Genomic DNA, 12,392 nt, shown 5'->3' with positions numbered 1-12,392 from the left:
CAACTTGAAATGTTCAAATGTATTAGCATAAGTAGAAATTAACATTAACCAAGATAAATGGCTGGAAAAGTGTTCATTGTTATGCTCTTGCGGTAACTATTGTAAATAGGACCTTGTCACCAAACCAGTTGCAAACCAAACTATAAATACGTTCTATTCAGTACATGCTGAATATTTGATAATCATATACCATATGATGCTAGCAGGAGGCGCTTTTAATGAATTCTGTAGTCTAAACGTCCGTGCATCTATTTCTGCTTATAAATTCAGTTTAAGAAATCCCTGCTGTTAACAGAACGTTTAATGCCTAAAGGGTGTTTTTAAAGATTGCATTAATGCCGTTCCCCAAGCACATGGTCAATTATGTTTATTTGCTTACTAACATAATATTCCAATGTTGGCTCCAGATTTCCTATGAAACGCACATGCATGATGAAATCACTCAGGGAGATATTTCTGTTTTAAATGTAATTTACTAAGAGAGAATTCCTGCTCTGCCGCGTCCTAGTTGTTTGAGAGACGGGATCAAACCAGAGAACGCATTTACACGCCATTCAGAGGGGTTTTTTTCCCACGAGAAAGACGGATTGGACAAGCCGTCATATTGCAGCGGTGTGCCAGCGTGATGGAAACTGCTAAGTGTTGGAATCCGAGCCGGCTCCGACTGAGCGGTGACAGACGATAAAATGGCATGGAAATGGCTTTCGGATCGCTCGACTTTGCCGAGGTTTGAAATGTGTGCGCGTGTAGCCGCGGGCTGGAGAAACTGCATGGCAAACAGCAATGGCATAAACGGAGAAAAGGGGAGGGCGGAAGTGCAGGAAGAAAGGCACAAGGGAAGCGGATGTCCCCTCCGCCTGATAGGGAACAGCTCTTTTAAATGTGTGGCAGCCCGTAGGCCTGGCGTGAGCGAACTCTTGCCAGTGGCGCTTCATTCAGTGACACTTGAGATGCAAGACACAGCTTATCCAGGAAGTTTTCCTCGGGATCCCACACTGCTCGCTGGCCCAGTGTATCAGCCTGTTCAGAGCGCTGGGTCTTTGTTCTCAGTCCTTCATAAAGGGCCAGTTATTCCTCCAAGGTCGGGCTGTGGCCGTTTTCGTGATCTATCAGAAATCAGAAAATCAGAACGTACACCGCCGTTCAAAAGTTTGGGAGAAGTCTCTTCTGCTCAACAAGCCTGCATTTATTTGATTAAAAATACAAAAAAAACAAAAACAGTAATATTGTGAAATAGTATTGCAATGTTTTCTATGTGAATATAAAGTGTAAGTTATTCCTGTATTTTCAGCATCATTACTCCAGTCTTCAGTGTCACATGATCCTTCAGAAATCACTCTCATATGATGATTTGATGCTCAAGAAATATTTATCATATTATCAATGTTGAAAACAGTTATTTACATTGTTATTTCATGATTCTTTGATGAATAGAAAGTCCAAAAGAACAGCATTTATCTGAAATAGAAAGTTTGGGGTCAGTAAGACTTTTTTATTTTATTTTTGCGTGAAATAAATAAAACAAATCAATACTTTTATTCATCAAGGATGAATTAAATGTATCAAAAGTTACAGTAAAGACATTTATAATGTTACAAAAGATTCTATTTTAAATAAATGCTGTTTTTTTTAACTTTCTATTCATCAAAGAATCCTGAAAAAAACGTTTTCAACATTGATAATAATAATGAATGTTTTTTGAGCATCAGATCATCATAGAGTGATTTCTGAAGGATCATGTGACACTGAAGACTGGAGTAATGATGCTGAACATTCAGCTTTGATCACAGGAATAAATTACACTTTATATTCACATAGAAAACAGTTTTAAATTTTCATTTCAAAATATTACTTTTTTTATCAAATAAATGCAGCCTTGGTAATCATAAGAGACTTCTTTTAAAAACATTAAAAAATCTTACCAATCAAAATCGTTTGAACAGCAGTGTATGTCATCAATAAAGGTCTCTAAAAAATGCTGGGTTCTTTTAAACCAACTTTGGGTCAAATATGGACAAACCCAGCCGATGGGTTACATTTTTTTAATGACATTTTTAACCCAACATTTGGGTTTGTCCATATTTGACCCAAAGTTGGGTTAAAACAACCCAGCAAATCAGTTTCAGTGCGCCTTTCTCTTTTTTTTTTCTTCATAAGCGCTCTTCGCAGTGACTCTTGGTTATTGTTCGGTTAACAGCAAGCACAGCTCATAATGCGCTCCTCTATTTATCCAGCACTCGTAATAAAAACAAAAGGCCTGTGATGTAAAAGTCCTCTGGGCTACTAAAGCCCTGGTGTCAATTTTTGGCTGTCCTTTCTCTGGCATTATAGTCTCCTTAACCTTTAAAGTGCACATCAAGACAAAATTGGCTCTAGTCACTTTCTTAATAACATGTTCCTGGTTTTATTGTACACAATTCTTTAGTCCACTTTATTCTAAGTCTTCAGAAACGACTTTCCTTTGTGCTGTCATCCACAAGTGGAGACAATAATAACTAACCAGTAGTCAAAAGTGTTACTTTCAAATTGGTTTAGATGAAAAGATGAGGTTATGGCAATAATAGCAAATAACAATGCTTTCACACTCTCAAGGTTTTGCAGGTTACTAGAAAGACAGCAAAAGTGCCCTCAGCTTCAGTTTACTGTGACATCTGTGGCGTCAGACTTACACAAAAGCCATCGATATTTCAGAAAGTAAAACTAGTTTCTTAAAATGGCTTGATATTGTTGCAGGTTAAATGAGTCACGCTTTTGTACACTCTAAAAAATGCTGGGTTGTTTCAACCCAAATTTGGGTCAAATATGGACAAACCCAAATGTTGGGTTAAAAATGTGATTACAAAATGTACAGTTGAAAGTGAAAGTTGAAGTTGGGTTAAAATTTTAAATTACATTTTTAACCCAACATTTGGGTTTGTCCATATTTGACCCAGCATTGTTTAGAGTGTATTTAAAAATATATATATACCTAATATTGATTATGCTTTGAAATCTACACATTTAATCAGGTGTTCCTGTATCTGAAAAAGAAGGAGAGATGATTGTATCTGTGTGTTATGTGTTTTATCAACGTGAGTTCACGAGCATTATAAATAACACATTTTTTATACATTTGTGTGTGTATTTATATATACAAAATAATTATACACAGTACACACACATATACTGTATTATGTAAACACAAACTTTTATTTTGCTTAATCACGATTAATCGTTGCAAAGCCCTAAAATGTACACTCTAAAAAATGCTGGGTTGTTTAAACCCAAAGTTGGGTCAAATATGGACAAACCCAACTATTGGGTTAAACATGTAAATATAAGACTTAACCCAACGGTTGGGTTTGTCCATATTTGACCCAACTTTGGCTTGAACAACCCAGCATTTTTTAGTGTGTACACTCTAAAAAATGCTGGGTTGTTTCAACCCAAATGTGGGTCAAATATGGACAAACCCAAATGTTGGGTTAAAAATGTAATTTAAAATTTTAACCCAACTTTCACTTTCAACTGTAAATTTTTTGATTACATTTTTAACCCAACATTTGGGTTTGTCCATATTTGACCCAAATTTGGGTTGAAACAACCCAGCATTTTTTAGAGTGTTGGATGAAAAACTCAAATTCAAGTCTTCGTCCAATGATTTCTATCCTCAGTAGCGATCATAACCGTCAAATACCGCACTGATTAACAAATGATAAATCTGCTACTTTAAGAAGCTTTATGATAAAGGTTTACGCTCTCGCCTGCTTGTGTTTCAGCTGGTGTGTGTTTCCGTTCCCTATCTCAGAGTCAGCATCATTAGAAACGCTTTGAACACCATAGAAAGTGAGTGGAGAAAAGCCCCGCCCCCTCGTGACGGGATTGGTCACATGATCGTGATGGCAGGAAACAGCCGTTTTTGGTTCACTGCAGTTTTAAGGAGAAAATACTCAGACTGATGAATTTGCACATTAAATTTGCATATTAAAAACACCACATAGACATGCAAACACACTTGATTAATATTCATCTGCATACTTCACATGGAAATTCTTTTCCAGAAGTAACAAAAGATCAAATATCATGGCAAACGCTGAGGAATGAGAGGGATTGTGGAATAGAGAAGCCACACAGGGAGGATTTGAGACGGACAGTAAAGTGAATAGCATCTTGGATTGTTAGAAGTCAACATTTCGCCAATAGGTCCCTCGCCACATTGCGACCTTTCCGATATGTAAATCCGGGCTCAATCCATTGTCACTCTGACCCACTTCTCCCGCTCTTCAGAATGGGATGCACTTCACATTCAGTGCGCTTTTACACTGACGCATAGGTCAAAGAGGCTGTATTAGCTCACTGTAAAAGCTGAAGTGTGTGGAGACGCTGGGCCAGATGGGCTGCCGTCCGCTGAGGTTAATATCAATGTGATATAAAGTGCCGAACAGAGCTGGGAATCTTATTCAGAACCAGTTGCATTTGAAACTAATTATTCACATGACATTCATTTCTGTCAACGGTTCTTGAACATGCATGTTTTAATGACAAAACAAATGAAAAACTGTTGCTACACGAAAACTAAATGAAAAGTAAATGCAGTATCAAAGCGAACAGTGTAGTCTGGTTCATCATGAACATGGTCAAAAAGACCCCAAAATTATCAAATTATTGTTTTATAATGTCCTACTCAACATGACGTCCTGCAAGACTTAAATCTGTGTAATTACTGATTAGTTGTTCGTCAAATCTAAAGATAGGTACAATAAGTGCGTTAGTTATGCATTACGTGATATATTAACTATACATTTGTTACAGATTTGTTAACATTCGTCAATAAAAATACGACTGTTTATAGTTAATGTTAACTCAATTCCATTAAATAACATTACAAATTTTTTTATTTTTTTATATTGTATTAGTAAATGTTCAAATTAACAAACTAAGATAAATAAATGCTTTAGAAGTATTTTTCATTGTGAGTTAATGTTAACTAATGTTATTGTAAAGTATTTGATAAAACGTTCAAATATGATTCCAGAACATTTATCTAAAGTACAATCATCACCCTCGTTAAGGAACCAGCATCATTACATTGCATATATTTTTCAAACCCATATCTGAATTACAGGAACAAACTGTTAACTAGTCATTGACTGTGCATAGGAAAAGACACCAGGTACTATGGAAGCTTGTTTCCGCCACAGAATAAAACATTTTAAAAGATAATTACGACTTTTTATCTCACAATTGCGAGTTTACATCCCCCAATTATGACTTTATTTCTCAAAATTGCGAGATATAAAGTCACAATTGCGTGATATAAAGTCACAATTGCATGTTATAAAGTCAGAATTGTGAGATGTAATGGCAATGCGTACGAATTTTACGAGGTAGCTAATTCGTACTAATTCATACGACCTCACTCGTACAAATTCGTACGATTTTTGCTAATTCGTACATATTTTAGTTTCCAAATTCGTATGAATGACCTACCCCTGACCCCGCCCCTAAACCTACCCATCACGTGGGTTAAGACAAATCGTAGGAATTCGTACGAGTGAGGTCGTATGAATTAGTACGAATTAGCCACCTTTTAATCACTCGTACGAATTCGTACGAATTGGTCGTGAGATAGCGTTGGATATAAACACGCAATTCTAGCTTTTTTTCTCGCAATTGCGAGTTTATATCTCACAATTCATCTTTTCATCATCGCAATTCATCAAATACACCTTTTCTCACAATTCTGACTTTATAACACGCAATTGCGACTTTATATCACGCAATTCTGAGATAAAAAGTCAGAAATGTGATTCTGTCATTTGTGATTCTATGGGAGAAACAAGCTTCCATAAAGTACAGCTTTCATTCATTTAATTCATCATTCATTGATGTTATTGATGGTTGACTTTGCATTGGTATTTGAAAGTGTGATTTTCGCTGACGTGCGTTTAACGTCAGCCATATATTAATGCAGAATCGTTTGGACTGCGAATGCTCTCAATGAAAAATAATACAGTTTATGGGAACTGCAACATGATGCCATTAAATCCAGACTCACTATAAAGGACATTTGAAGTGACAGAGCTTTCTCGCCTCGGGTATCACAGCTGCCACCTCTCTCAAACAATACATTCATTCAACTTAACCTAACAGTGTAACGCCACACACCTAGTGCGCTACAACACACACACACACACCAGACAGGTCTTTCCATGCACTTTAAACACGTGTACCTCTTAAAAGAACAGCATGCATACAAAGATTGACCTCACTTCTCTGATCCTTTCCCACTGATTTAAGGCATGAATCATTGGGTGACCAGGATTTGGTCAAGTAGGACAAGTTCCTGGAACAGCTTTCCAATTGACCCGACAGATTTTAGGGATAGGGTTTTTGATAATACTGTAGCTAAACATGCAGATGAACGAATGTGCTGATTTATCCCACTGTATCTGTACAAACACTGATGATGACATTGTGGTGATGTGATTAGTTGCATCTCTGTGTTTTGTAGCGTTCACTTGAAATGAACACTAATGATGAAATGATTACGCTTTGAAAAGCAGAGTCAAATCTATATTAAGCCATTTTAAAACGGACGTGAAGAATAATGACGGTTTCTCTATCTTTACAAATTGAGGCTTGTCGTGTTAATGCTTTGTAATGGTTTTATTTATATTGTGTTAAGCTCTTGACCCTCTGAAAGTATGTCATTTATTTGAATGAAACTGCAGCACTCATTGTATTGTACTACTACTTTGTTTGAAAAAAACAAAAATCTGTTGTAATATTGAGAACAGACTTAATAAGAGGGTGGAACACAACTGATCGGTTATTTTAAAGCTCTCCTATTAATTTAATAATCTGTCTCAAAATTCAAACCTCTTATTAGGTTGTGTTCTAATCGATGCACAATGTGAACTTGATTCTGTATATAAGCAATCATGTTGTACATTTAAGAGATTTGTGTTAAGTTAAAGAATACTGTCTAATATTGATCACATGTGGCAGCTCTTTGTTAAGCTCTTTTGTCCATTTTTTCTTGTCTTGATGATCATACTATTTTGAATTGTCCTGTGCTTCTCTGTATTTTCCCCGCTTTACTAACAGGAACCCATTCCAAAAAACAGGGCGAGGATTTATCCGATAACGACGGTGATGAAGATGAAGGTATTCTCTTTGGTGACAAAAGACAATGCATGTCTTGGATTATTTCTTTATTTTTCTGTACTTTGAATGCAGCCCTCCCTCTTGCACCTTTTTATCTTCTCTCATGGTCTAAAGAGTCATCAAAGTCCTTTGTGTGGCTGTGGAGGATGACTGTGTTTTGAATACATCAATACTTAGCATGTCGGGGAGATTTTTGAGAGGGAGAGTGAATTGCGTAGGTGCCGCTTGGCTTCGTGTTTAGTTTTTTCTGTTGTATATCAGAGGCTACAGATGCATAATTGGGTTGATTAGTGCAGTGATTCTCAACTGGTTTTGCTTCACGACTTAACATAATGATTTAGCATGCAAAAGTAACTAGAATATCCTTAAATATTGAAATCTCATGAACAGTATAAGCCCAACAATATGCTAAAATATTGAGTTTGGTTTCCAAATGTCTTTACATATATGATTTACGATGCATATAAATACCAAAAATTGGAATGAGGTCAGTTGTGTGAGTAATTCACAAGATAACACACTTTGAGGTCAGCACGAAACATATTTATCCTCGTCACAAGTATTCTTGGGTCGTATTGGCTTGCACCTTGGATAGTTTTGTCCATACATTTCAAGGATAATGGCATGCTACACAACCTGTCCGTGTCGCCATCAAGCATATAGCCATGTTTTGTATCAAAATTACAGAGTGATCGCAGACGATTTAACACAATGCAAACTGCTCAACACACATTGCTATGACCTCCACATGAGAAACTTTTTACATTGCATCATGAAAGGGGTGATTTTACAAGTTATTTATTTACAAAGAATATGTTATGCATTCGATGCCATGTCATAAAACACTTTATAGTTAGATACACAGGATCCATTTCTAAAAGGTCTGTAGCAGATGGTGTCAAAGTTGAAATTGGTTGAACCTTGAGCGTTGTGTTACAGTGCTTGACCTGCGTGCGACATAAAGCCGGCTGTTGAGTGTCTTCTAGTCGTGTAATAACTATTGTATAGTAGTTCAAAGCCATTGTATAGTGCAAAACACATCTTTTCATGAAGTGGTAATCGAAATATTTTCGTTATAGTCACTCCCGTGACTATACATTTGCTCACGCTGTTTGTGTTCTGCAACATGGAGGCACAAATGAGGCAAGCATGGGGTATCACAACACAGTTTTTAAAACAGCCGAATGGATTTAGATGAGGAGAGAGAGGCTGACAAGTTGTGGTAAGAGGATTAGCAACGGAGGGGGGGGGGGAAGCATGCGCGCAAGAGAAGTTGCCAATCAGCAAGAGCATTGTTCAATTTCAGCATTTATCTTGGGATATTCTAGGCTCAGGGTGGATATCTGGCGAGATTAGAATAGGGAAAGTATTCTTCCCCGGTTACTGCAAAAGGCTTAAACCCCGGAACCTATCTCAAATCCTGTTATTGTTGTTCCTTTATGCTCCTAAACTGACAATAGATTTTATAGGTGAGGGACATGTTCAGTGCTGGAGTTATGGTCTAGCTGTACGCCCCTACTGTGCCATTGTTGGTTCAGACTAAGTGCTGCACTCAGTTTGTTTGGCTGGTCACATTTACCGTGTCGCAGGCGAGATGGCTTCGCATTTGCCATTCTACTGTTGTACTTTACAGCAGTGTCTACGGCTGAAATGGAAACGGAAGCAAGTCACGTTTGAAGCGACTCAGTCAGTGGTATTAACAGCAGTGTTAATCGATATGCTTCCTTCAATACCAGTAGAGGCAGAGGCCTTGTAATGCACACGTCCACATGTAGAGGAGCTTCCCGCGGGAGGATTTGGACTTCCAATCCAAAGCGGTTGCATTACCTTTGCAATTGGCTGGTTCAGACAATCCGATTTCTGACTTGTGCAAATGTGGCGGCTCTCCATGAAAAATCCACTAGGCTCCAGCAGTCAAGCAGCATGTCCTTCCAGAGGCTTTACCGCTTGGTCTGGAGGTTGGGTTTATGGCCGAAGCAGTCCCAGTGGGATGTGGATTCAGCTCTGGATTGAGATGTAGTCCACTGAGGTGTCCGTGTTCTAGCCCAGGGCATGTTTTTGCATGAGGTGCCAATTACCTTGCATCAATGGGCTGCCTGTTTTTCCTTGACTCTGAATGGCCCAGGGATATGGCGTCAACTGTGACAATAGGGAACATGGCTTGTGAAGCATGCCATAACATTAAAATAAAACAAAAAGACAAAGCAGGCAAAAGTGCAAATGAGCTGAATGCTTTGCCCTAGATTGGAAGGTTGTGGTTGGTAAATAGTTCCTTGTTAAAGCATTTTTGGGTGATCTCCACTGAAGATATCACATGTAAGAGAGCTACAAATAAGTGTTGACACTTGAACAGCGCCGGAATGATATTCCACTTGAGCCAACTATATATCAGTATGCCCCATTTGTCTAACAAGGCGTGCTAGTCAAAGCAACAATACTCGGACACAGAATCTACAGTGGAGCTGCCACTGCATATCTGTGAATTATTGTAGTAGTGATCATGACACATTGTTCACCTTACAACCTCTTCTCGTCTCTGGCTACATAGTATCATTGTGAATCTAGGCCATGCTTCCTTGGCAAACATTTCTAGACGACATCACCACACACTTAACCCTTCGCCAGGTCACAAAGGAGCCTTTAGGCTGAAATTAAGGCAATCTCTTTCTGCTAACTCTGACTGAATCCCAATTCATCTGCTTCTAGGTAGGAATGCAAGCTAGGAAGTCAATACATTAGTATTGGGACATCTGTGTCATAAAATAACACCTTGTTAACATGATAAATGCACATACCTTTCTATAGGTAAAAGTGTGCTTGGGCGTATACTTCCAAATTCCACCTGAAACGCCACACAAGCAACTTTCTGAGCAATTTGATGTGTTTGATTTGGGATGCAGCAATCCTAATCTGATTTACAGTATCTGATGGATACAATATGACTTTGGATTCAGCCCAGATGTCTGTCTTTCGCACTAAAAGAGACTGGGCTCATATGACATAATGTAACTAGCAAGCTGTTGGCATCATTTCTCAGCTGGTGGTCCTTATTTCAGTCATCAAGCTTGGCACAAACATATTGCAGTGCCTCTCATTCTGTAGAACATCTCTGGCAATTAAGCCAACCTCAGGTGCTGCTAAGCAAAGCTATACAACACCTCCTACCACTCAGGTTTTCAATATTATTGTACATTTTGTAGGCGTATATTTAGGCACATGGAACTAATTATTAATGCAGAACATGGCAGTAGTAATAAATTGTCCTTGGCCCACAGGAATATATACCTTGTCTCATGTGTCTGCTGTCATAGACTTCCCACCGCTGACAAATAGATGCACATTGCCATTGCATTGGCTCGCTTATCCATGTGCCCTAATTGGGCAAAAGAGCCCTTGTCTCCTCTAGATGCCAGCCATCTTCTGATGGTGCCAGTGGCCAGGCCATCTCCACCTGCTGGGGTGTTAGGATGGATTTCACAGAGTTCAGTACCCACTGTCACACAGGATGGGTTAAACAAACAATGGGCCAAACTGGATGTATGCCTGTCTGTATAATGTTGTGCCAGTAGTTGAAGGAACAGACATAGTGCATATGTTGCGTTGTTGGCTAGTAAGTTGAAATAACTCCTATCCGCAGTCTTAAACTTTGATGTAGAACTTGTCCTGCACCGTTTGTGGCAAAGACAGGAGTGACCTCAAATTACACAACTTGTTTTGGAGAGGTGTGCTATTCGTTTTCCAAGAGATTGAACGTACGATGAACTTACAATACATTTGTTAAAATAAAAAATAAAAGATATATATACTGTATACTATATACTGTATATATATATATATACTATATACTAATATATATACTATATACTAATATATATATACTGAAGCCCTGTTCACACCAAGACGAATGTTTGGAGCGAAAATTTGTGCGATAAACATTTTGATGGCTGTTCGAGCCAATATGAACATTTGCATACCGCCAATGTGATTTTGTAATGTGAGTTGTTCTAATCACTTTACCATCGCACTGCAAATAAACCTGACCAACCAATAAGATTTGCGCCTTTGATCACATGCTCAGAGCTTCTGCTGTTACTTAAAACAACAGTGAATATCAGAGGAAGAATCCGTAAACCGTAATCCGTAAACAAAAATGTATAAAACTCACAAATAAATAAAATGAGATTTTCAAATTAAAAAGAAATTTACAATGTTTTTTTTTTTTTTATGTGATTATCCCTGTGTGTCAAGGTTGCCGACCACTGCCATAGTGAATACAGTAATCTGAAAATGTGTAAATGCTGTTTCACTTCTTTATTGTCTCTGACAAGCGTCAGAAGTCGTGTAGTGCGTTTATGGCTCAGTGGCTTTATGTCTGCATGGGTTTCCTCCGAGTGCTCTGGTTTCCCCCATCAAAAAACATGCAGTATAGGTGAACTGAAGATGCTAAATTGTCCATAGGTGTGTGTGAGTCCCAAGCCAGGTAACGGGGATGGTTGGGCAATGACCTGGCGATCTACCCCAGAAAAAAAAAGATTATAGGCAAGACAATTCCTGGGCAGTCTCTCATTTGACAAGAGATGACCCATTGAATCGCCAAGAGTCGGAAACGACTGAAATGGATAATGAATAAGCGCCACCTACTGTCAGAGAGTGAAATTCCCTTATCATTCAGTCTGTCCGCCGTTTTTGGTCAAACCAGACAAATCGCTTGTGAAAATCAGAGTGCATTTTTGTGCTGAACATTTGTGTTGGTGAGAACAGGCCTTCACACTGATGGAGGGACTCACACATTGTCTCGTTTAAACCAGAGCAACATAGAAGGGTGAACTCTTTGGGCTATTAAAGATCCTAGACACCCTAGCTGTGTGGTGGTGGGTTTTGCATGGACAAAGGCACTCACATTTGTAAAGTCCATTTTCCTTTGCATCAGTCTCAGGAAATTGTCTCAAATTCGAGTTTTTCATCATGAGGGGTGTGAGTGTATGCAGTAGTGCTATTGGTTAGTAGCGTGTGAGGTGTCTGATGTGGAGTCTGCATGGTGGTGCATTGGGTTTCAGAAGAAACTGTCGACACCCCCCCCCCACCCACACACCCCCACCCCTCCCCCACCCCCCAACCTCTCTCTCTCTCTCTCTCTGTCTCTCCCTCCTCCTCATTCACTGCTAGAAGCTAGGCTTCAAAGAGCACATCAAACCCCCTGTCTCTGTGTTAGTACCATTATATTAAATGCACATACACCACAG

At 38.7% G+C, this 12,392-nt stretch overlaps 1 protein-coding gene across 3 annotated transcripts in view; it reads left to right on the top strand.

Annotated features, from left to right (window-relative positions):
* nlgn3a (neuroligin 3a) overlaps window positions 1-12,392 on the top strand; it is a 238,617-nt gene that overhangs the window by 74,741 nt on the left and 151,484 nt on the right. For 2 of the 3 annotated variants that reach the window (XM_056265196.1, XM_056265195.1), the window contains one exon: window positions 7,090-7,149. The exons of the other annotated variant lie outside the window; for it this stretch is intronic. In XM_056265196.1, coding sequence (XP_056121171.1) covers window positions 7,090-7,149 — 60 coding nt within the window. The remainder of the gene's footprint in view (window positions 1-7,089; window positions 7,150-12,392) is intronic. 3 annotated transcript variants of the gene reach the window in all.

The sequence above is a fragment of the Rhinichthys klamathensis genome, unplaced genomic scaffold, assembly GCF_029890125.1.
Source record: "Rhinichthys klamathensis goyatoka isolate OS25496 unplaced genomic scaffold, OSU_Roscu_1.1 h1tg000230l_1, whole genome shotgun sequence".
NCBI classification, from domain to species: Eukaryota; Metazoa; Chordata; class Actinopteri; order Cypriniformes; family Leuciscidae; genus Rhinichthys; species Rhinichthys klamathensis.
The sequence above is the reverse complement of the archived record's forward strand: the minus strand, read 5'-3'. Positions and strand labels throughout refer to the sequence as shown.